Source organism: Argopecten irradians, chromosome 9 (genome assembly GCF_041381155.1).
Source record: "Argopecten irradians isolate NY chromosome 9, Ai_NY, whole genome shotgun sequence".
NCBI classification, from domain to species: Eukaryota; Metazoa; Mollusca; class Bivalvia; order Pectinida; family Pectinidae; genus Argopecten; species Argopecten irradians.
In genome coordinates this window covers 594,384-620,806 of record NC_091142.1, presented here as the reverse complement: position 1 = coordinate 620,806, position 26,423 = coordinate 594,384, and the positions used below count along the sequence as shown (strand labels likewise).

The 26,423-nt window shown below is 36.9% G+C and overlaps 2 protein-coding genes across 9 annotated transcripts in view; one reads left to right on the top strand and one right to left on the bottom strand.

Annotated features, from left to right (window-relative positions):
• Positions 1-13,289, bottom strand: part of LOC138331034 (uncharacterized) — a 213,252-nt gene extending 199,963 nt beyond the window's left edge. For 2 of the 5 annotated variants that reach the window (XR_011209646.1, XM_069278488.1), the window contains exons 1-2: positions 11,972-13,283; positions 11,092-11,290 (exon numbers count right to left, since the gene is read on the bottom strand). Coding sequence is in view for 4 of the 5 variants with exons in the window: in XM_069278488.1 (XP_069134589.1) it covers positions 11,092-11,290; positions 11,972-12,853 (1,081 nt within the window). In the remaining variant the exon portion in view is untranslated. Of the gene's footprint in view, positions 1-11,091; positions 11,291-11,971 lie in introns of all 5 variants that reach the window. The other 3 variants (XM_069278489.1, XM_069278490.1, XM_069278491.1) reach the window with 3 other exon arrangements.
• LOC138331040 (aspartate--tRNA ligase, mitochondrial-like) overlaps positions 1-26,423 on the top strand; it is a 669,399-nt gene that overhangs the window by 426,148 nt on the left and 216,828 nt on the right. The window lies entirely within an intron of this gene.

The window sequence follows — 26,423 nt, the reverse complement described above, 5'->3', positions numbered from 1 at the left end:
CTGCCCCCAGGGAGTCAGAGCCAAAATTTATACAAGTTCTGTTCCCTTCCCTCCAAGGATGTTTGTGGCCAAATTTAGTTACATTCCATTCAGAACTCTATGACTAGTAGCGATTTAAAGGATTTACCTCTATTTCCCCTATTGGGCCTCGCCCCTCCTGCCCCCGGGGGACCAGAGCCAAAATTTATACAAGTTCTGTTCCTCTTCCCCAAAGGATGTTTGTGGCCAAATTTGGTTACATTCCATTCAGAGCTCTATGACAAGTAGCGATGTAAAGGATTTACCTCTATTACCCCTATTTGGCCCCGCCCCTCCTGCCCCTGGGGGACCAGAGTCAAAATTTACACAAGTTCTGTTCCCCTTCCCCCAAGGATGTTTGTGGCCGAATTTGGTTACATTCCATTCAGAACTCTATGACAAGTAGAGATTTAAAGGATTTACCTCTATTTCCCCTATTGGGCACCGCCCCTCCTGCCCCCAGGATGTCAGAGCCAAAATTTATAAAAGATCTGTTCCCCCTCCCCCAAGGATGTTTGTGGCCAAATTTGGTTACATTCCATTCAGAACTCTATGACAAGTAGCGATTTAAAGGATTTACCTTTATTACCCCTATTGGGCCCCGCCCCTCCTGCCCTCGGGGTACCAGAGCCAAAATTTATACAAGTTCTGTTCCCCTTCCCCCAAGGATGTTTGTGGCCAAATTTGGTTATATTCCATTCAGAACTCTATGACTAGTAGCGATTTAAAGGATTTACCACTATTTCCCCTATTGGGCCCCGCCCCTCCTGCCCCCAGGGGACCAGAGTCAAAATTTATACAAGTTCTGTTCCCCTTCCCCCAAGGATGTTTGTGGCCGAATTTGGTTACAATTCATGTAGAACTCTATGACTAATAGCTATTTAAAGGATTTACCTCTATTTCCCCTATTGGGCCCTACCCCTCCTGCCCCCTGGGGGACCAGAGCCAAAATTTATACAAGTTCTGTTCCCCTTCCCCAAAGGATGTTTGTGGCCAAATTTGGTTACATTCCATTCAGAGTTCTATGACAAGTAGCGATGTAAAGGATTTACCTCTATTTCCCCTATTGGGCCCCGCCCCTCCTGCCCCCAGGGGACCAGAGTCAAAATTTACATAAGTTCTGTTCCCCTTCCCCCAAGGATGTTTGTGGCCGAATTTGGTTACATTCCATTCAGAACTCTATGACAAGTAGAGATTTAAAGGATTTACCTCTATTTCCCTTATTGGGCCCCGCCCCTCCTGCCCCCAGGATGTCAGAGCCAAAATTTATACAAGATCTGTTCCCCCTCCCCCAAGGATGTTTGTGGCCAAATTTGGTTACATTCCATTCAGAACTCTATGACTAGTAGTGATTTAAAGGATTTACCTCTATTTCCCCTATTGGGCCCCGCCCCTCCTGCCCCCAGGGGACCAGAGTCAAAATTTATACAAGTTCTGTTCCCCTTCCCCCAAGGATGTTTGTGGCCGAATTTGGTTACAATTCATGTAGAACTCTATGACTAGTAGCGATTTAAAGGATTTACCTCTATTTCCCCTATTGGGCCCCGCCCCTCCTGCCCCCGGGGGGTCAGAGCCAAAATTTATACAATTTTCTGTTCTCCTTCCCCTAAGGATGTTTGTGGCCAAATTTGGTTACAATCCATGCAGAACTCAAGGACAAGTAGTGATTTATAGGATTTACCTCTATTTCCCCTATTGGGCCCCGCCCCTCCTGCCCCCGGGGGACCAGAGCCAAAATTTATACAAGTTCTGTTCCCCTTCCCCAAAGGATGTTTGTGGCCAAATTTGGTTACATTCCATTCAGAGCTCTATGACAAGTAGCAATTTAAAGGATTTACCTCTATTACCCCTATTGGGCCCCGCCCCTCCTGCCCCCAGGGGGTCAGAGCCAAAATTTATACAAGTTCTGTTCCCCTTCCCCCAAGGATGTTTGTGGCCAAATTTGGTTACATTCCATTTAGAACTCTATGACTTGTAGCGATTTAAAGGATTTACCTCTATTTCCCCTATTGGGCTCCGCCCCTCCTGCCCCCGGGGGATCAGAGCCAAAATTTATACAAGTTCTGTTCCCCTTCCCCAAGGATGTTTGTGGCTAATTTTGGTTACAATCCATGCAGAACTCTAGGACAAGTATCGATTTAAAGGATTTACCTCTATTACCCCTATTGGGCCCCGCCCCTCCTGCCCCTGGGGGACCAGAGCCAAAATTTATACAAGTTCTGTTCCCCCTTCCCCAAGGATGTTTGTGGTCAAATTTGGTTACAATCCATGCAGAACTCTAGGACAAGTAGCGATTTATAGGATTTACCTCTTTTTCCTTTATTGCGCCCAGCCCCTTCTGCCCCCAGGGGGGGACAGAGCCAAAATTTATACAAGTTCTGTTCCCTCTCCCCCAAGCATGTTTGTGGCCAAATTTGGTTACAATCCATGCAGAACTCTATGACTAGTAGCAATTTAAAGGAAATGCTGACGGACGGACCGGACAGACGGACCGGACGGACGGATGGACGACGGACGCCGCGCCATGACATAAGCTCACCGGCCCTTCGGGCCAGGTGAGCTAAAAAATTGTTTGCAAACTGTGTGAATCCGCATAAATATCGATATTCGGTTCACTTCTCCAAACCAAACTCTCTCTAAACCGGCCGAAATTCTATGCACCACCCACGATCGGTTTAGTGAAGTTCCACTGTACAAACATTTTGGTAGAAGCACAAAAATACTTCAAATTCATGGTCAGAATATATTCAAGCTTCCTGTAAATGATCAGAATCATGTTTGCTGACGCCAATGATTTTACAGTCTGTATTAATCTGACTTACTGTACATACTGACACCTATGATTTTACAGTCTGTATCAATCTGACTTACCATACATACTGACACCGATGATTTTACAGTCTGTATCAATCTGACTTACTATACATACTGACACCAATGATTTTACAGTCTGTATTAATCTGACTTACCATACATACTGACACCGATGATTTTACAGTCTGTATCAATCTGACTTACTATACATACTGACACCAATGATTTTATAGTCTGTATCAATCTGACTTACCATACATACTGACACCGATGATTTTACAGTCTGTATCAATCTGACTTACTGTACATACTGACACGGATGATTTTACAGTCTGTATCAATCTGACTTACCAAACATACTGACACCGATGATTTTACAGTCTGTATCAATCTGACTTACTATACATACTGACACAAATGATTTTACAGTCTGTATTAATCTGACTTACTATACATACTGACACCAATGATTTTACAGTCTGTATTAATCTGACTTACCAAACATACTGACACCGATGATTTTACAGTCTGTATCAATCTGACTTACTATACATACTGACACAAATGATTTTACAGTCTGTATTAATCTGACTTACTGTACATACTGACACCGATGATTTTACAGTCTGTATCAATCTGACTTACCAAACATACTGACACCGATGATTTTACAGTCTGTATCAATCTGACTTACTATACATACTGACACAAATGATTTTACAGTCTGTATTAATCTGACTTACTATACATACTGACACCAATGATTTTACAGTCTGTATTAATCTGACTTACCAAACATACTGACACCGATGATTTTACAGTCTGTATCAATCTGACTTACTATACATACTGACACAAATGATTTTACAGTCTGTATTAATCTGACTTACTGTACATACTGACACCGATGATTTTACAGTCTTATTCAATCTGACTTACTATACATACTGACATCGATGATTTTACAGTCTGTATCAATCTGACTCACTGTACATACTGACACCGATGATTTTATACACTGGTAAGCCCAAAATAGGTAAAATAACCGAAATTTGGTAATTTAACTGGGAAATAGGTAAAATTACCAATTTTCGGTTATTTTCCCAGTTGTAGAGTTAAAATTACCAATATACAGTTAAATTCCCAATTTACCAGTTAAATTCCCTATTTTTCTCAAGCTTTGCCCGGAGGCTATATTCTTCACCGGAAGGTGTGAAGACTCCCGCTGTGAGACCATGCCTCGCTGGCACTGCAAATTTACCTGTGTCCGGTCGGCTAACTGGTCGGTCAACGTTCCAATATACTTACTGTGGGCATTTCTAGGCTACTATCTAGAAGCCATTTCTTGTATTTTATTACGTTTGTGATGTGTGTTACTGTTTCAACAGTTGTTACTGTTTCAACAGTTTTAATAACGTAACCTGCAGTTCTCGTTTCAGATATCGTAGATCAAAGAAACTACCAAATTAACATCGTGATGCATAACTGTTGAAGAGATGAACATGATTAATTTTGAAACTATTAAATTATACAACATACACTGTCTGTCTCTTGTTTATTTTTTACGAACAGCTGGTTGATCGTATAAATCCTTGCTAAAGTTTTTAGTTCTATTTCAGAGAAACGAAACATCGTGATGCATGACTGTTGAAGAGATGAACAGGATCGATTTTGAAGTAAATCAAATTATTATCTCGCGAAGAAGTATTGTGTATTTTGAGGAAATAACAATAAAATCACATTGTTTTGTTTTGTTTTTAAATTAGTCACCGTAACCAGAAACTGATTGTCCAAAACATCGGCGGTCCACCGTACTCCGTGCACATTTCAATGTTTAGAGATACTACACATGAATAGTTATTAGAAGTGTTTGAAAAGATTAGAATCTAGTCACTTTAAATCGTCACAATACGTATTTAGTATGTTTGACTTTGAGTTCATTAACCAATTAATCGGATAGCAGATACGTTGGCTTGCAATAATCGCATTGTGAGTAAACTCACTACGATACCAGACCCAAGCCATGGCTAGAAATATATAACAATACGATTGAAAATATCACTGACCTTGCAGAACCTTTCAGATTGTTAATTATGTAGTAATTAATTGTAGCACCAGAGAAGATCGGAGAAACTACCAAATTAACATCGTGATGCATAACTGTTGAAGAGATGAACATGATTAATTTTGAAACTATTAAATTATAATACACTGTCTGTCTCTTGTTTTTACGAACAGCTGGTTGATCGTATAAATCTTTGCTAAAGATTTTTAGTTCTATTTCAGATATCGTAGGACCAGTGGAGAAGAAAACTATTATGATAGTAATTCAATATTTATCTTATATTTACAATGTCTAACATAAACCTTTGCCGACAGGATTCAGACTGGCCATGCATATTAGCACTTACGGTGACCAGCATCATATGCTTCACAATGTTAAAAGATTACACAAATATGTTTTAATTACCTCCTGTATAGACCCTTAAACTTCTGAAGCACCAGCGAATACAAAAGGTAACATCCATGATTTGAGTAAGTAATAGTATGTACGTCCGAATTTGTCAAACAGCAATGATTTATCTAACACAAATGTGCCACCCCACGTGCTAGCCTTGGACCATACCAAATATCTTTAGGGTGCAAAGGTATATATTTCCTGCCAACAGTGTTCAACTCTCAAATAAATGTTCCTTCCTAAAAAAGAAATTGCGTCTCTCATATTATTATAAGGCCGCTTGTCATTGAAGTTGGGTACGTGTGCCCCGAAACGATCACGTGGCGGCACGTAAAACTCTTCAATTCCTGAAGTTGGGTAGCTGCCAGGATTCGGTGAGAGAAGTGATGACAAGGGGCGGAGTCAATTAGATACCAATCAAGGTACACTTCGTATTTTGATTGGATACAATACACACTGAAATCGGAATGCACAGTCGCTGACCGATTTTATATTATCGGGACGCAGATTATATACCAAATATAACGATGACATAAGTTTCTCGTATAATTTATACAAAGTTTGTATCAAAAATCCTAAATATCAAATCTGAAAATATTTGGACATTCATATGTATAAATTAATTATATCAGTTATATGCAGTTACAACTCGACTCAAATATAAGTAGAACTACTAAAAGTTACAAATTGTGTGTTCTCAGTAGTTCTTATTAACTGCCATATTGTATATATATAAGATAGGAACATATGAACGTATTGAACGGCAATTTGTTATCCAGACGATTAAATTTTTTGGGTGGTTAAAAAAAAGGGTCCAGATGAAAAAGATAAAAGACACTCTGAGAGAGACAGAAGACAGCTGTGAGCGCCAGCTACGGATGATATGTTCAGCTGCAGTATACAGGTATAGAAATTAACGCAGCACAACATTGGCTATTCGGAAGTTTTCTGATTTTGATACTCGAAATCTACTATTTGGATTAGACATAGACATGTTTAGTCTCATTTGTTTTCGTCTGACACTTGCATTATTTATATTGTAAGTATGCTAAATCGCAGTAGATACTGATAAATACGCAATGGTATGGTTAATGTGCATTAAATCCCACGATCGATTTCAGACATAATGCAATAAATAGATGCATTAAGATATATGCAAAAAAAATCTGTTTAGAAACATTCTTATTGTATGGGCAGGTTTCGTGAAAAAGTCAGAACTTTGTTAAGTGGGTTTGACCAATCCCGAGTTGGGTTTTAGGTAACATAATCAAGAACATTTATACGTCCTTGATATAAAAGTCATGTATATGTGGTTCCAAACATGGCGGATATACAACGTACATGGATTATTATGTACATTTTATTGTGTATAGTTATGCAGTAACCGCGCAGAAATGTTCATTTATCAACGAGAGGTACATCAATATATGTTTGGTATAAATCCTTATTACATAGTGTATTCCAAACTCATATTTGTGATTGGGGATAATATTAAACATGTATCGGATATGTACACAGGTATTTGTGCCTTCAAAATCGATATTTACAAACAGATAGTTTATATTAGATGGCAGACACCGAAAATCGCCACTCTAACCGAGTAGAGTCGACATTCAGGGGTCCCGAATCAGGTCAATAGGTTGGGGCTGTGTTCTGAGAAAAGTTGCATTATCATCTTTAATTCTAAATTTTATCCAATGGCGCATTCTCAAGCTTGATATACCAAACCATTCCGTGTACACTTGAATAAAAGTTCATGTTTCATGTAGAATATTAATTTCCACACAAGACGATACATACATCATGAGAATATATTACCAAACATATAGCGAGTTGTCTTAATTTCAAAAGTGTGTATAACCAGAGACAGATAATTTATTATATCTACGTATCTGTTATATTATGTCTACGTATTTGGAAAATCACAACCATTGTAAACTAAATCACCACCTGTGCTAAGTAAGGAAAGTACATGGCCGCGGGCAAAGCGTTACGAAGACAATGGGGGGTCGCACCTCTTGATAGCAGGGAATGCCCACCTGTAGTGTTTGATTGACAGCCACCGGTACGCTAATTAGTAATTGATCCATGTCACTGCAACCCACAGGTAAGTGCCTGAGCATACGTACGTGTACAAATATTACTCCCCAGAATACATCTTCTTCTTTAGTTTATCACCATCCGTCGTGTAGATTTAGTGTTGAAGTCAGCTTGCAAAGCGGTGCCGGGCCGTCACACGTACATGTTTTTTTTTTTTTGTTCACACCAGAAATATATATGTATATATGTTTCTGTTCACACATAGAAATCCATGTTGTGAAAAGGTTATGAATAGATAATTGATTTTATTGTGTCATGTTTCTGTAATACATGAAAAAGTTGTTCACAACAATATCTAATATAACGAAATGTGAACCACCTTGCCAGACCACGGCCGCTCGTGCATGGCATAGATAACCTCAGGCCACAGCCCACAGCTGGGGAAATAAAAAATATTGATACGTAATTACCAACACATTTCTCAATAAGTACTTGTAACAGATATATATTTCGTTCTTTACCATGTATATCTTGTTTTAAATTAATGCTATCAATGTTACACGTACATATACAGATCTTCATGCCTATCTCCAAAGTGAAATTGTTCAGTTTCATGTTATAGAATTTAATATTTTTTTAATTTTTAATCGCTTTTATTCCACAGGCTGTTATTTGAAGTGTCAAATTTAAGTGATGTTATATAGACTATATTTAGATTTATGAATACAGATCGTAGTACAGCCGACCAAAGTTTGTTTAAAAATATGATAAAAAGTGATTATAAACTGACTCATTTGTACTGTTGTATGTCACAAACTAAATTCAAAAATTTCTGAAGAAAAAAATATCTTGTCTGGCTAAAAATATCAACCGGTAATATTTTATAGAGATGTTAAAGACTGGAAATTTTAGCGTTATAACTAGAAACGAACAGGCAATTTTAATAGACATGCATTTAATCATTATCCAATGTAACCCACGAAAGCTCCATGGATCTTTTACTTGTAAATTTTTAAGGGAGAGAGTATATGTGTGTGCGTGTCGGCCAACTGTGATCACGAGTGACTGGTTAGCTTAACCCGATCCATATATCATCAACAATGAGTCTGAATCGACTTAATAAAAAAGATTTCATTCTTGACATTGAATAAACATTGACTTGAATAAAGAACTATTATTTAAATAATTTAAGGAATCTTCATATTTCTTGTAATATTGCATATGAAACTCTGAAAGCAAATCTAGCTATGCTCCTTAAATAGGAACCGCCATATCCCGGCTGCAGGCCGTGTGCAAAAAAATTCAAAACATTCGGGATTTATTAGATGCCTTAACTGATCTATATTAATAATGAGTGTTTTGCAATTAATTACTACATAATTAACAATCTAAAAGGTTCTGCAAGGTTAGTGATATTTTCAATCGTATTGTTATATGTTTCTAGCCATGGCTTGGGTCTGGTATCGTAGTGAGTTTACTCACAATGCGATTATTGCAAGCCAACGAATCTGCTATCCGATTAATTGGTTAATGATCTCAAAGTCAAACATACTAAATACGTATTGTGACGATTTAAAGTGACTAGATTCTAATCTTTTCAAACACTTCTAATAACTATTAATGTGTAGTATCTCTAAACATTGAAATGTGCACGGAGTACGGTAGACCGCCGATGTTTTGGACAATCAGTTTCTGGTTACGGTGACTAATTCAAAAACAAAACAAAACAATGTGATTTTATTGGTATTTCCTCAAAATACACAATACTTCTTCGCGAGATAATAATTTGATTTATTTCAAAATCGATCCTGTTCATCTCTTCAACAGTCATGCATCACGATGTTTCGTTTCTCTGAAATAGAACTAAAAACTTTAGCAAGGATTTATACGATCAACCAGCTGTTCGTAAAAAATAAACAAGAGACAGACAGTGTATGTTGTATAATTTAAATAGTTTCAAAATTAATCCCGTTCATCTCTTCAACAGTTATGCATCACGATGTTAATTTGGTAGTTTCTTCGATCTTCTCTGGTCCTACGATATCTGAAACGAGAACTGCAGGTTACGTTATTAAAACTGTTGAAACAGTAACACACATCACAAACGTAATAAAATACAAGAAATGGCTTCTAGATAGTAGCCCAGGAATGTCCACAGTATTGGGACGTTGACCGACCAGTTAGCCGACCGGACACAGGTAAATTTGCTGTGCCAGAGAGGCATGGTCTCACAGCGGGAGTCTTCACACCTCCCGGTGAAGAATATAGCCTCCAGGCAAGGCTTGAGAAAAATAGGGAATTTAACTGGTAAATTGGGAATTTAATTGGACATTGGTAATTTAACTCTACAACTGGGAAAATAACTGTACAACTGGGAAAATAACCGAAAATTGGTAATTATTACCTATTTCCCAGTTAAATTACCAAATTTCGGTTATTTTACCTATTTTGGGCTTACCAGTGATAGTCTGTATCAATCTGACTTACTGTACATACTGACACGGATGATTTTATAGTCTGTATCAATCTGACTTACTGTACATACTGACACTGATGATTTTACAGTCTGTATCAATCTGACTTACTGTACATACTGACACTGATGATTTTACAGTCTGTATCAATCTGACTTACTGTACATACTGACACTGATGATTTTACAGTCTGTATCAATCTGATTTACGGTACATACTGACACTGATGATTTTATAGTCTGTATCAATCTGACTTACTGTACATACTGACACTGATGATTTTACAGTCTGTATCAATCTGACTTACTGTACATACTGACACTGATGATTTTACAGTCTGTATCAATCTGATTTACTGTACATACTGACACTGATGATTTTATAGTCTGTATCAATCTGACTTACTGTACATACTGACACTGATGATTTTACAGTCTGTATCAATCTGACTTACTGTACATACTGACACTGATGATTTTACAGTCTGTATCAATCTGATTTACGGTACATACTGACACTGATGATTTTATTGTCTGTATCAATCTGACTTACTGTACATACTGACACCGATGATTTTACAGTCTGTATCAATCTGACTTACTGTACATACTGACACCGATGATTTTACAGTCTGTATCAATCTGACTTACTGTACATACTGACATCGATGATTTTACAGTCTGTATCAATCTGACTTACTGTACATACTGACACCAATGATTTTGCAGTCTGTATCAATCTGACTTACTGTACATACTGACACGGATGATTTTACAGTCTGTATCAATCTGACTTACTGTACATACTGACACGGATGATTTTATAGTCTGTATCAATCTGACTTACTGTACATACTGACACTGATGATTTTACAGTCTGTATCAATCTGACTTACTGTACATACTGACACCGATGATTTTATAGTCTGTATCAATCTGACTTACTGTACATACTGACACCGATGATTTTATAGTCTGTATCAATCTGACTTACTGTACATACTGACACCGATGATTTTACAGTCTGTATCAATCTGACTTACTGTACATACTGACACGGATGATTTTACAGTCTGTATCAATCTGACTTACTGTACATACTGACACTGATGATTTTACAGTCTGTATCAATCTGACTTACTGTACATACTGACACGGATGATTTTACGGTCTGTATCAATCTGACTTACTGTACATACTGACACGGATGATTTTACAGTCTGTATCAATCTGACTTACTGTACATACTGACACGGATGATTTTACAGTCTCTATCAATCTGACTTACTGTACATACTGACACCGATGATTTTACAGTCTGTATCAATCTGACAAACTCGCTCCTCGAATGACAATTCATCCAAATCCACCAGCTTGATCCACTGATCCACCAACACGAAGTCGTTAGCTTTCACTGTCCCCAAATTCAGACTGCCCAAGGGACTCTTCTCAAGGTACTTCAATAAATCTGTCAGCTGTATAGCATACTGGTGGGGAAAAAACAGTCATGATGATAATGATAAAACACAATCATGTTGTTTTAGTTGTATTTAATTGAATGTCATCTATATGTTAAGCGATAAATGACACATACATTGTATAATATAATGTAAGTTCCAGGTCATAATCAGCGTCAGAATTTTTTCCTCGTCGGACTGACAAGTGTGCCGTCGACATTCACTTGTCCGACGGCCAAATCCACTCCTCTGGGCAAGCGGACAAGTACATTTTCTCCAGTCCTGATGGATAATGCTAGATGCTTAACCAGCGAGAAGTACACATGTGAACCACAACTTTTCCAAACCGTGATTTTATTTTTTGTCCACACTGGGTTATAAGCCACATGCCAGTACTGACAATTTCCAGTGAAAAAAGTAGTGAATTATAATCTGGAAATTATGGTGGTATTCTGTTTGTTTTAATGCGAAAAACTGATAGATATATGTTTTTCTTTTTTTTTTTGTGATATAAAAAGAGAGCCAAAAAAAAGGATAAAATTGTCTTTATATATATATAGTTGTGTTTTTTTAATTGTCTTTATATATATATATATAAAGTTGTGGGTTTTTTTTATATGTTTTTCAAAAACGTAAACCCTCTCCCATGATGTTGCAATTTGATTCACAGAGCTTAATCAAAGAAAGAGTATACAGTCCAGGGTTACTTACCAAAATCTTGGATTTCCAGTTGTATGATGCTAAGTTTGCAATGTTCACAGTCATTCCTGGCTCAGTCACCAAAATGATTCCCTTCTTTCTGATATTGTAATTGATGCTGTCTCCTCTTATACAGAACCCCTGAAGCTTTACAATGATAGGATGCTCAAGTACTGCTAGAAATACAATTTCACGCAATAAATTGTAGTTTCCCATCACTTGGCATTTGTCAACATCATATTTTGACTGCATGCATTTGATTTTGCTGTCTAAATCAACTGCTTGGCTTTTAATGATGACTTCAGACCCTCTTTTGTCAATGAATGCTTGATCAACAAACTTACGGCGAGAGATTTTAACTGAACGTGAAACACGGAGATAATCTATATCCTTACAAGTCATTTTACTGTATATTTCCAAGTCAAGCAAGAAAGTTTTCACTTGCAATGCCATTTCTATTGCATCTGGAGCTTTTCCCAAATCAGAAGGATATAAGTCTTTGATAATGCCGAGAAACTCTGACTTACGCGTCCTGTCAATTGAGATGTTACGACTTTCAACAGCATTCTTATCATTTAAAATGTCTGCCGGTTCTCTAGCAATTAACTTTTTTCTGTTAATCGATCCACCATGAAAACTTTGATCACGGAAATCCGATTGTACATGTCCTGTACCAGAATCTCCACTGTGATGTCGCCCCTCATTATCTTGATCAAATTCCTTCAAAAACACATCTTGAGGATTATAAAATTTTGGATTGGATTTCCTGTACTTGCTGTAAGATTTGCTTTGTTTATAATTTCCAAGCTGTTTGTAAGTTAGAAACACTCCGATTAACGTACACACAAGTAGGAACACTGTCCATCCAGTGCGATATCTCATTCGACAACGCATTCTGTGCTGGTAGAGTTCTTCTACATTTACAAAACTTTGGTCGGCTTCAATTGTTGTCCATCCTGCTTAGCAAAATATAAATAAAGACCTGAAAATAAGACAAGCAATTGTACAAACAGACAGCAATGCCATTATGTAGCTTGTATGTATGCTGATGCTTAAACACAAACGTTAGACTACCTGTGTTACATTGTTATAAATAATGATCGAAAATGTACTCAAATGTCACGGATAACAGGCTAACTGTTAAGTGCAAAAGAAAGTATCACGAATCAATATTGACAGGAATTGTAATGCATGGCACAAAGACCGCAAAAGCGATGCGATTTAAATAAACTTGGCAACAGGCATTAGGCCTACCACCTCAGTTAGGCAACATGATTTCATGTTCTAAGCCTACCTCTGATACCTGAGAATCTGTACAACCGGAAGTGTACAAACCTAAATAACATTTCCGCAGTTAATTTACTGAAGATAAATAATTCAATTTTGACTGTTTATTACTTATGTTTACGTAAACTAATATCACTATTGAATATATTTCGGTGTTAATAAATATTTGCAAGATAATCAAGTATAAAAACAAACACATATTTTCATTATTTTCCGCAGAGTTTTTGTTTTTCGGTTCCATTTCCGGTTGTAATTTCAACACATGAAACCGGTGTAAAATGAATGCCCCTCCAACTTTTGAAACATTTCTCCTTTTCGACGGAGAAAAGAAGTAAGTAGTTTTCGTAACATAATTGATTAGGCCTACTGCTTAGATTGACAATTTGTATCGATAATTTGCGGATTCAAGCAGAGAATTCACAGTGCTCCGTGAAGTGGACGAACCAAGCTGACAATACAATGTTGTAGCGTTAAACGAGGACCTAGGCCGTTTTCGTTTATTCGGAACAACCGGTTCGACCGTTGGTTAAACCTATTTCAAGTATAAATCCTGACGGACCTGCATTTTTTGATGCAGGACTGTCAGGGGTTTGTCAAAGCTCGTCTGAAATCAATATAAAATCACCAGCTCCGTCTTCAATTAATAAACAAACAACTAGGTCCAACCAGTCAAACCGCATAATCGAAAACGGTCCTAGTATTTGACTTATACTAATAGTATAAACAATGCACGCCATGAAAAAAGCGAAGCTCTACTTATTTTTTTTTAAATTCTTTTTCAAGAATACCTAAAAACAAAAGGATGTAATTTAAAGTAGACTTGCATGTATATAAATAACAAACGAAATTTCTACTGGCAACATATGCATATAGAGGCCTAGTACACTCATCAGGTTGGGCACATGTAAATTTATTTCTATGATAGCGATATATACTGTATTTTTGCGCGTATACTGCACACTTTTTTTCATAAATTATCAAGTGAAAAGTTGGGGTGCGCACTATACGCAAGCACAGGCATTGGGTCATGATGACCGACCGGCAGATCCAAGCTAAAGTGTGCAGTAGCCTAATATTTTGTACATGATGAGACTTATGATTAAATACTTGGATCTTTAAGTCAATATCCAATGCATATATTCAATATAAAATGAAAAGCTCAGTTCGAATTTATATTTTTAATTTCTTGAAAGTCCATTTTGGGAGCACATGTGTTCATGACCGGACATGTGTTACGATCGTGAATCTTCAGTAAGGTATCTCCAAATCTAAATGGCTAAATGAATGCAGTCTGGAGCTTGAGACGATGTATAAGTTTGTAATTGATTCGTCACATTAAACTGATTACCTCGTAAATATGTTTCGCCAACATGTGAAAACTTTTGAACTTGCAAATGTTTACGGAAGTGAATGTAATAGCCACATGCAGAGTCAGCAAATTAAATATAAAACTAAAACCTTCTTATATTAAAACTGACCAATCGGTACTATAAATAACGGTATGGCTGTCAAATACATTCATATTACCATCCTTTGAAATGGTTCTGTCTCTATCTTTATTTCAAAACTAAATGAAATAATTGAGAATATGGAAGTGTGCAGTCAGTACTCAAATATGGCGGCCAGCTGTGGTTGATTAGCCTAGCTCGGTCGGCTTTCCAGGTTATATCTTGGACATAATTAAATCTAAATGCCCATCAGATACACAATAGACTTGATTGATACCACTTGGAATTACACAAGGTATGATTAATTATTTGATTGTAAAAACGTTGTTGACACCTCATTATAGTGTCGCCGGCAATTTGCAAGCTAACTAGGACTGTCGCTAGTGCTGTGTAAACAAAGAGTCAATCATCATGTCAAGCTCCTCGCCAGTTTATTTTAATGAACAGAAGGTTGTTTTAGGCACTGATAAACAATAGGAAGAGTTTGATTTTGTTCTTGAAGAGTGGTTGGAGCCTATGCAAAATGTTTTGAATGAAGATGTAAAGATTCAATTTTTTTTGTAATTTTTTTTTTTCAAAAATAAAACGTACCTGCGCACTATACGCGGGTGCGCATTTATACGCGCAAAAATACGGTAGCTATAATAGCTATTTATAGGTATACAAAATTGATGGTAAACAACATTTTTAGCTCACCTGGCCCGAAGGGCCGGTGAGCTTATGTCAAATAGTCCAATAGTCCGTCCGTCCGTCCGTCCGTCAACATTTCCTTTAAATCGCTACTAGTCATAGAGTTCTGCATGGATTGTAACCAAATTTGGCCACAAACATCCTTGGGGGAGGGGAAACAGAACTTGTATAAATTTTGGCTCTGTCCCCCCCGGGGCAGGAGGGGCGGGGCCCAATAGGGGAAATAGAGGTAAATCCTATAAATCGCTACTTGTCCTAGAGTTCTGAATGGAATGTAACCAAATTTGGCCACAAACATCCTTGAGGGAAGGGGAACAGAACTTGTATAAATTTTGGCTCTGACCCCCCGGGGGCAGGAGGGGCGGGGCCCAATAGGGGAAATAGAGGTAAATCCTATAAATCGCTACTTGTCCTAGAGTTCTGAATGGAATGTAACCAAATTTGGCCACAAACATCCTTGAGGGAAGGGGAACAGAACTTGTATAAATTTTGGCTCTGACCCCCCGGGGGCAGGAGGGGCGGGGCCCAATAGGGGTAATAGAGGTAAATCCTTTAAATCGCTACTTGTCATAGAGCTCTTAATGGAATGTAACCAAATTTGGCCACAAACATCCTTTGGGGAAGGGGAACAGAACTTGTATAAATTTTGGCTCTGGTCCCCCAGGGGCAGGAGGGGCGGGGCCCAATAGGGGTAATAGAGGTAAATCCTTTAAATCGCTACTAGTCATAGAGTTCTACATGAATTGTAACCAAATTTGGCCACAAACATCCTTGGGGGAAGGGGAACAGAACTTGTATAAATTTTGACTCTGGTTCCCCTGGGGGCAGGAGGGGCGGGGCCCAATAGGGGAAATAGAGGTAAATCCTTTAAATCTCTACTAGTCATAGAGTTCTGAATGGAATGTAACCAAATTTGGCCACAAACATCCTTGGGGGAAGGGGAACAGAACTTGTATAAATTTTGGCTCTGGTCCCCCGGGGGCAGGAGGGGTGGGGCCCAATAGGGGAAATAGAGGTAAATCCTTTAAATTGCTACTTGTCGTAGAGTTCTGAATGGAATGTAACCAAATTTGGCCATAAACATCCTTGGAAGAAGGGGAACAGAACTTGTATAAATTTTGGCTCTGACCCCCTGGGGGCGGGAGGGGTGGGGCCCAATAGGGGATTTAGAGGTTAATATAAAAATTCCTTCAGAAAAGAAACAACGAACCTGTATTCAGAACAATACTTGGCATTACAAACCAGGTGAGCGATACAGGCCCTCTGGGCCTCTTGTTGAAGATAAAAATGCTTCCACTCAAAACCGACTCCTGAAACTTGCAGTGGTTATTCAAACATATTGAAAGCAGTTTTGATGAGGTATAATTAAGCTAATTAGGGCTTTTCACTATTTGTGAAAAGACCTATTGTTTTCGTTAAGTTTCTTATTAGGGCTTTTCACTATTTGGTGAAAAGACCTATTGTTTTCGTTAAGTTTCTTATTCTTATTATTATTAGGGCTTTTCACTTTTTGGTGAAAAGACCTATTGTTTTCGTTAAGTTTCTTATTCTTATTATTATTAGGGCTTTTCACTTTTTGGTGAAAAGACCTATTGTTTTCGTTAAGTTTCTTATTCTTATTATTATTCTTATTATTATTCTTCTTCCTGTTTTTGTGAACGCTGTATCGGTCAAACGGTAAGACATAGGATAAAAATGATTACAGTATGTTTAAATCAAACATTTAAAGGTGATCCATGAACAAAATGAAGTAGGTCAAAAAATCCAAAATGGCCGCCATGACGTAAAACCTAAAAACACAAAAACTGCTCTAACTCAAAAAATATGAAAGCTATTGTAAATCTGAAGGTATTTTATTGTAGGGAATGAACATATCTAACTTTTACTCATGACATGTTTCCACAAAAAATGTCTCGTTAAAAAGCTCGCTAGAGGTCAAAGTTTACAAAAAAGTGACTATTTTTAGAATTTTTTTATTATTCAATTTTCGTCATTTTTTTACATTACATCGATGCAGTATGCCATTTTGAAGATTTTAATGTCTTCAAACTTAAAATTGATTCACTAATTAATTTTTTATGACGTATTTAATATTTAACTAAGAATTTTTTGCAAATTTCGACAATTATATTTTAAACAACTTCTCTGATTCCACCAGTCCGATCAAGCCCAAACTCACACAAGATTTTCCACTTATCACCGTGACCAGTTCTTGTTAATATGGGGTTGATTCAAATTCAGATATGGCCGCGATGACGTCACTTCCGGTTTAACGAAGACAGCCATAACTCGTTAACCACTGAGCCAATTTCTTTCATTTTGTTATATGTGATGTAGAATTGCATACTGAGAAACTTTGTAATTGTACATTTTTCTCTAAAGTGTCAACTTCCGGTTGATCATTGACTCATAATGCAAATTCGCCGTTTTCAGTGAAAATCACAAAAACAACTTCTTGTCAAGTTCTACATGGTATAGAGGCTTGATATTGTGCATGAATTATGCTTAGGTAGGTGACTATCAGGTTTGAAAAAATAAACGAGCCTGACCTTCATCCAAGGTCACAGAGTGCGTGTGATTGTAGAGTTATGAAAATAATCCTGTGAAAATTCAGCTCATTGAGACAGCCGTAGCTCGTTAACCACAAAGCCAATTACTTTCATTTTTGGATATGTTATGTAGAATTAAAAATGAAACAATTCATTTTGCTACAACTTTTCTGTAAAACGTCAACTTCCGGTTGGAAATAAGGGACAAAGTTCAAAAATGCAATTTTTCGACAAAATCATTAAAAAATCATCTTCTCAATTTCTAGAAGGCCTAGAGACCAAATATTAAGCATGAAGCATGCTGACATAAATGCCTACCAAGTTTGTGAATGTGATTGACCTTGACCTATATCAAAGAGCACTCGGGCTAACAATCCTAAAATCTTCAAATGACTTATTGTAAAGTTCTGAAAGGCCTATGACCTGGTATTGGACTTTTGGTACGTTGAAACTAAGCGTTACCGAGTATTTTATAAATGACCTTGAACGAAGTAGCTTTTAGGTGAAAAGCCCGTCAAATTGTCCCGGTGACAATTTCTAGTTCTTATTATTAGGGCTTTTCACTTTTTGGTGAAAAGACCTATTGTTTTCGTTAAGTTTCTTATTCTTATTATTATTCTTATTATTATTCTTCTTCCTGTTTTTGTGAACGCTGTATCGGTCAAACGGTAAGACATAGGATAAAAATGATTACAGTATGTTTAAATCAAACATTTAAAGGTGATCCATGAACAAAATGAAGTAGGTCAAAAAATCCAAAATGGCCGCCATGACGTAAAACCTAAAAACACAAAAACTGCTCTAACTCAAAAAATATGAAAGCTATTGTAAATCTGAAGGTATTTTATTGTAGGGAATGAACATATCTAACTTTTACTCATGACATGTTTCCACAAAAAATGTCTCGTTAAAAAGCTCGCTAGAGGTTAAAGTTTACAAAAAAGTGACTATTTTTAGAAATTTTTTATTATTCAATTTTCGTCATTTTTTTACATTACATCGATGCAGTATGCCATTTTGAAGATTTTAATGTCTTCAAACTTAAAATTGATTCACTAATTAATTTTTTATGACGTATTTAATATTTAACTAAGAATTTTTTGCAAATTTCGACAATTATATTTTAAACAACTTCTCTGATTCAACCAGTCCGATCAAGCCCAAACTCACACAAGATTTTCCACTTATCACCGTGACCAGTTCTTGTTAATATGGGGTTGATTCAAATTCAGATATGGCCGCGATGACGTCACTTCCGGTTTAACGAAGATAGCCATAACTCGTTAACCACTGAGCCAATTTCTTTCATTTTGTTATATGTGATGTAGAATTGCATACTGAGAAACTTTGTAATTGTACATTTTTCTCTAAAGTGTCAACTTCCGGTTGATCATTGACTCATAATGCAAATTCGCCGTTTTCAGTGAAAATCACAAAAACAACTTCTTGTCAAGTTCTACATGGTATAGAGGCTTGATATTGTGCATGAATTATGCTTAGGTAGGTGACTATCAGGTTTGAAAAAATAAACGAGCCTGACCTTCATCCAAGGTCACAGAGTGCGTGTGATTGTAGAGCTATGAAAATAATCCTGTGAAAATTCAGCTCATTGAGACAGCCGTAGCTCGTTAACCACAAAGCCAATTACTTTCATTTTTGGATATGTTATGTAGAATTAAAAATGAAACAATTCATTTTGCTACAACTTTTCTGTAAAACGTCAACTTCCGGTTGGAAATAAGGGACAAAGTTCAAAAATGCAATTTTTCGACAAAATCATTAAAAAATCTTCTTCTCAATTTCTAGAAGGCCTAGAGACCAAATATTAAGCATGAAGCATGCTGACATAAATGCCTACCAAGTTTGTTAATGTGATTGACCTTGACCTATATCAAAGAGCACTCGGGCTAACAATCCTAAAATCTTCAAATGACTTATTGTAAAGTTCTGAAAGGCCTATGACCTGGTATTGGACTTTTGGTACGTTGAAACTAAGCGCTACCATGTGTTTTATAAATGACCTTGAACGAAGTAGCTTTTAGGTGAAAAGCCCGTCAAATTGTCCCGGTGACAATTTCTAGTTATTCTTATTATTCTTCTTCCTGTTTTTGTGAACGCTCTATCGGTCAAACGGTAAGACATAGGATAAAAATGATTTCAGTATGTTTAAACCATGTATCTGAAGGTGTTCCATGAACAAAATTAAGTAGGTCAAAAATTCCAAAATGGCCGCCATGACGTAAAACCTAAAACCACAAAAACTGCTATAGCTCAGAAAGTATAAAAGCTATTTCAAACCTGAAGGTATTCTATTGTAGGGAATGAACATATCTAACTTTTACCCATGACATGTTTCCACAAAACATGTCTCGTTAAAAAGCTCGCTATTAGGTCAAAGTTCACCAAAAGTGACTATTTTTAGATTTTTTTTATTATTCATTTTGTCCCCAACTTTTTTCAATACATCGATTCAGGATGTCATTTTGAAGGTTTTGATGTCTTCAAAAATAAAATTGGTCCACTAATTAATATTTTATGACGTAATTAATATTTAACTAAGAATTTTTTGCAAATTTCGACAATTATATTTTAAACATCTCCTCTGATTCCACCAGTCCGATCAAACCCAAACTCACACAAGATTTTCCACTTATTACCGTGTCTAATTCTTGTTAATATGGTGTTGATTCAAATTCAAATACAGCCGCAATCACGTCACTTCCGGTTTAACCTAGACAGCCATACCTCGTTAACCACTGAGCCAATTCCTTTGATTTTTTTTATATGTTATGAAGAATAGCATGCTGAGAAACTTTGTAATTGTACATTTTTCTCTAAAATGTCAACTTCCGGTTGTTTATTGACTCATAGTGCAAAATCGTCGTTTTCGGTGAAAATCACGAAAAAATCTTCTTCTCAAGTTCTACATAGTATAGAGGCTTCATATTTTGCATGAAGTAAGCTGAGGTAGTTGACTATCAGGTTTGAAAAAATAAACGAGCTTGACCTTCATCCAAGGTCACAGAGTGCGTGTGATTGTAGAGTTATGAAAATAATCCTGTGAAAATTCAGCTCATTGAGAAAGCCGTAGCTCGTTAACCACAAAGCCAATTGCTTTCATTTTTAGCTCACCTGGCCCAAAGGGCCGGTGAGCTTATGTCATGGCGCGGCGTCCGTCGTCCGTCGTCCGTCCGTCCGTCCGTCCGTCCGTCGTCCGTCCGTCGTCCGTCTGTCCGTCAACAATTCCTTTAAATGGCTACTAGTCATAGAGTTCTGCATGGATTGTAACCAAATTTGGCCACAAACATCCTTGGGGGAGGGGGAACAGAACTTGTATAAATTTTGGCTCTGACCCCCCTGGGGCAGGAGGGGCGGGGCCCAATAGGGGAAATAGAGGTAAATCCTTTAAATCGCTACTAGTCATAGAGTTCTGCATGGATTGTAACCAAATTTGGCCACAAACATCCTTGGGGGAGGGGGAACAGAACTTGTATAAATTTTGGCTCTGACCCCCCGGGGGCAGGAGGGGCGGGGCCCAATAGGGGAAATAGAGGTAAATCCTATAAATCGCTACTTGTCCTAGAGTTCTGCATGGATTGTAACCAATTTGGCCACAAACATCCTTGGGGGAAGGGGAACAGAGCTTGTATAAATTTTGGCTCTGACCCCCCGGGGGCAGGAGGGGCGGGGCCCAATAGGGGAAATAGAGGTAAATCCTATAAATCGCTACTTGTCCTAGAGTTTTGCATGGATTGTAACCAAATTTGGCCACAAACATCCTTGGGGAAAGGGGAACAGAACTTGTATAAATTTTGGCTCTGACCCCCCGGGGGCAGGAGGGGCGGGGCCCAATAGGGGAAATAGAGGTAAATCCTATAAATCGCTACTTGTCCTAGAGTTTTGCATGGATTGTAACCAAATTTGGCCACAAACATCCTTGGGGAAAGGGGAACAGAACTTGTATAAATTTTGGCTCTGACCCCCTGGGGGCAGGAGGGGCAGGGCCCAATAGGGGAAATAGAGGTTAAATCCTATAAATCGCTACTTGTCCTAGAGTTCTGCATGGATTGTAACCAAATTTGGCCACAAACATCCTTTTTGGAAGGGAAACAGAACTTGTATAAATTTTGGCTCTTACCCCCCAGGGGCAGGAGAGGTGTGGCCCAATATGGGAAATCGGAGGTAAATATTCAAATTCCTTCAGAAAAGAAACAATGAACCTGTATTCAGAACATGACTTGGCATTACAAACCAGGTGAGCGATACAGGCCCTCTGGGCCTCTTGTTGGATATGTAATGTAGAATAAAAAGTGAAACAATTCATTTTATTACAACTTTTCTGTAAAACGTCAACTTCTGGTTGGAAATAAGAGACAAAGTTCAAAAATGCAATTTTTCGACAAAATCATTAAAAAATCTTCTTCTCAATTTCTAGAAGGCCTAGAGACCTAATATTAAGCATGAAGCATGCTGACATAAATGCCTACCAAGTTTGTTAATGTGATTGACCTTGACCAATATCAAAGGGCACTCGGGCTAACAATCCTAAAGTCTTCAAATGACTTATTGTAAAGTTCTGAAAGGCCTAAGACCTGGTATTGGACTTTTGGTACAATTGTACGTTGAAACTAAGCGTTACCGAGTATTTTATAAATGACCTTGAACGAAGTAGCTTTTAGGTGAAAAGCCCGTCAAATTGTCCCGGTGACAATTTCTAGTTAGGGCTTTTCACTTTTTGGTGAAAAGACCTATTGTTTTCGTTAAGTTTCTTATTCTTCTTATTATTATTATTCTTATTATTCTTCTTCCTGTTTTTGTGAACGCTCTCTCGGTCAAACGGTAACACACAGGTTAAAAATGATTTCAGTATGTTTTAACCAAACATCTGAAGGTGTTCCATGAACAAAATTAAGTAGGTCAAAAAATCCAAAATGGCCGCCATGACGTAAAACCTAAAAACACAAAAACTGCTATAACTCAAAAAATATGAAAGCTATTGCAAATCTGAAGGTATTTTATTGTAGGGAATGAACATATCTAACTTTTACCCATGACATGTTTCCACAAAATATGTCTCGTTAAAAAGCTCGCTAGAGGTCAAAGTTTACAAAAAAGTGACTATTTTTAGAATTTTTTTTATTATTCAATTTTTTCCAAATTTTTTCCATTGCATCGATGCAGTATCTCATTCTGAAGGCTTTGATGTCTTCAAATTAAAAATTAGTCCACTAAATAATTTTTTATGACGTAATTAATATTTAACTAAGATTTTTTTGCAAATTTCGACAATTATATTTTAAACATCTCCTCTGATTCAACCAGTCCGATCAAGCCCAAACTCACACAAGATCTTCCACTTATCACCGTGACTAATTCTTGTTAATATGGTGTTGATTCAAATTCAAATATGGCCGCAATGACGTCACTTCCGGTTTAACCTAGACAGCCATAACTCGTTAACCACTGAGCCAATTTCTTTCAGTTTTTTTATATGTGTGTGTAGAATAGCATACTGAGAAACTTTGTAATTGTACATTTTTCTCTAAAATGTCAACTTCCGGTTGATTTATTGACTCATAATGCAAAATCGCCGTTTTCGGTGAAAATCACGAAAAAACTTCTTGTCAAGTTCTACATGGTATAGAGCCTTGATGTTTTGCATGAAGTAAGCTTAGGTAGTTGACTATCGGGTTTGAAAAAATAAACGAGTTTGACCTTCATCCAAGGTCACAGAGTGCGTGTGATTGTAGAGTTATGAAAATAATCCTGTGAAAATTCAGCTCATTGAGACAGCCGTAGCTCGTTAACCACACAGCCAATTTCTTTCATTTTTGGATATGTTATGTAGAATAAAAAATGAAACAATTAATTTTGCTACAACTTTTCTGTAAAACGACAACTTCCGGTTTGAAATAAGGGACAAAATTCAAAAATGCAATTTTTCGTCAAAATCATTAAAAAATCTTCTTCTCAATTTCTAGAAGGCCTAGAGACCTAATATTAAGCATGAAGCATGCTGACATAAATGCCTACCAAGTTTGTTAATGTGATTGACCTTGACCTATATCAAAGGGCACTCGGGCTAACAATCCTTAAATCTTCAAATGACTTATTGTAAAGTTCTGAAAGGCCTAAGACCTGGTATTGGACTTTTGGTACGTTGAAACTAAGCGCTACCAAGTGTGTTATGAATTACCTTGAACGGAGTAGCTTTTAGGTGAAAAGCCCGTCAAATTGTCCCGGTGACAATTTCTAGTTCTTATTCTTATTATTATTATTCTTCTTCCTGTTTTTGTGAACGCTCTATCGGTCAAACGGTAAGACATAGGATAAAAATGATTTCAGTATGTTTAAACCAAACATCTGAAGGTGATCCATGAACAAAATTAAGTAGGTCAAAAAATCCAAAATGGCCGCCATGACGTAAAACCTTAAAACACAAAAAATGCTATAACTCAAAAAGTATGAAAGCTATTTCAAATCTGAAGGTATTTTATTGTAGGGAATGAACATATCTAACTTTTACCCATGACATGTTTCCACAAAATATGTCTCGTTAAAAAGCTCGCTATTAGGTCAAAGTTTACCAAAAGTGACTATTTTTAGAATTTTTTCATTATTCAATTTTTTCCAAACTTTTTTCATTAAATCGATGCAGTATCTCATTCTAAAGGTTTTGGTGTCTTCAAATTAAAAATTGGTCCACTAAATAATTTTTTATGACGTAATTAATATTTAACTAAGACTTTTTTGCAAATTTCGACAATTATATTTTAAACATCTCCTCTGATTTCACCAGTCCGATTAAACCCAAACTCACACAAGATATTCCACTTATCACCGTGACCAATTCTTGTTAATATGGTGTTGATTCAAATTCAAATATGGCCGCAATGACGTCACTTCCGGTTTAACCTAGACATCCATAACTCGTTAACCACTGAGCCAATTCCTTTCATTTTTTAATATGTTATGTAGAATGGCATACTGAGAAACTTTGTAATTGTACATTTTTCACTAAAATGTCAACTTCCGGTTGATCATTGACTCATAATGCAAATTCGCCGTTTTCGGTGAAAATCACGAAAACAACTTCTTGTCAAGTTCTACATGGTATAGAGGCTTGATATTGAGCTTGAAGTATGCTTAGGTAGTTGACTATCATGTTTGAAAAAATAAACGAGCTTGACCTTCATCCCAGGTCACAGAGTGCTTGTGATTTTAGAGCTATGAAAATGATCCAGTGAAAATACAGCTCATTGAGACAGCCGTAGCTCGTTAACCACACAGACAATTTCTTTGATTTTTGGATATGTTATGTAGAATTGAAAGAGAAACAATTAACTTACATACCACACTTCTGTTATACGGGAACTTTCGTTTGGAAATAAGGGTCAAAGTTCAAAAGTGCAATTTTTTGACAAAATCATTAACAAATCCTCTTTTGAAATTCTAGAAGGCCTAGACATCTAATATTAGGCATGTAGCATGCTGACGTAAATGCCTACAATATGATTAACCTTGACCTATGTTAAAGGTCACAGGGGCCAAAAAATCTAAAATATCCAAATGACTTCTCCTGAAATTCTGAAAGGCCTAGATACCTTATATTGGGCCTGCAGGATGCTGAAATAAATGGCTGTCAAGTTTGTTAGTGTGTTATGAATGACCTTGAACGGAGTAGCTTTTAGGTGAAAAGCCCGTCAAATTGTCCCGGTGACAATTTATAGTTCTTATTATTATTCTTATTATTATTCTTCTTCCTGTTTTTGTGAACGCTCTATTGGTCAAACGGTAAGACATAAGATAAAAATGATTTCAGTTTCTTTATAATATGTATCTGAAGGGGTTCCATGAACAAAATGAAGTAGGTCAAAAATTCCAAAATGGCCGCCATGACGTAAAACCTAAAAACACAAAAACTGCTATAACTCAAAAGGTATGAAAGCTGTTTCAAATCTGAAAGTATTTTATTGTAGGGAATGAACATATCTAACTTCTACCCATTACATGTTTCCACAAAATATGTCTCGTTAAAAAGCTCGCTAGAGGTCAAAGTTTACCAAAAGTGACTATTTTTAGATTTTTTTTAATTATTCATATTTTCCCAACTCTTTGCATTGCATTTATGCAGTATGCCATTCTGAAGATTCTGATGTGTTCAACTTAAAATTGGTCTACTAATTAATTTTTTATGACGTAATTAATATTTAAGTAAGATTTTTTTGCAAATTTCAACAATTATATTTTAAACATCTTCTCTGATTCCACCAGTCCGAATAAGCCCAAACTCACACAAGATCTTCCACTTGTCACCGTGAACAATTCTTGTTAATATGATGTTGATTCAAATTCAAATATGGCCGCAATGACGTCACTTCCGGTTTAACATAGACAGCCATAATTCGTTAACCACTGAGCCAATTCCTTTGATTTTTTATATATGTGATATAGAGTATCATACTGAGAAACTTTGTAATTGTACATTTT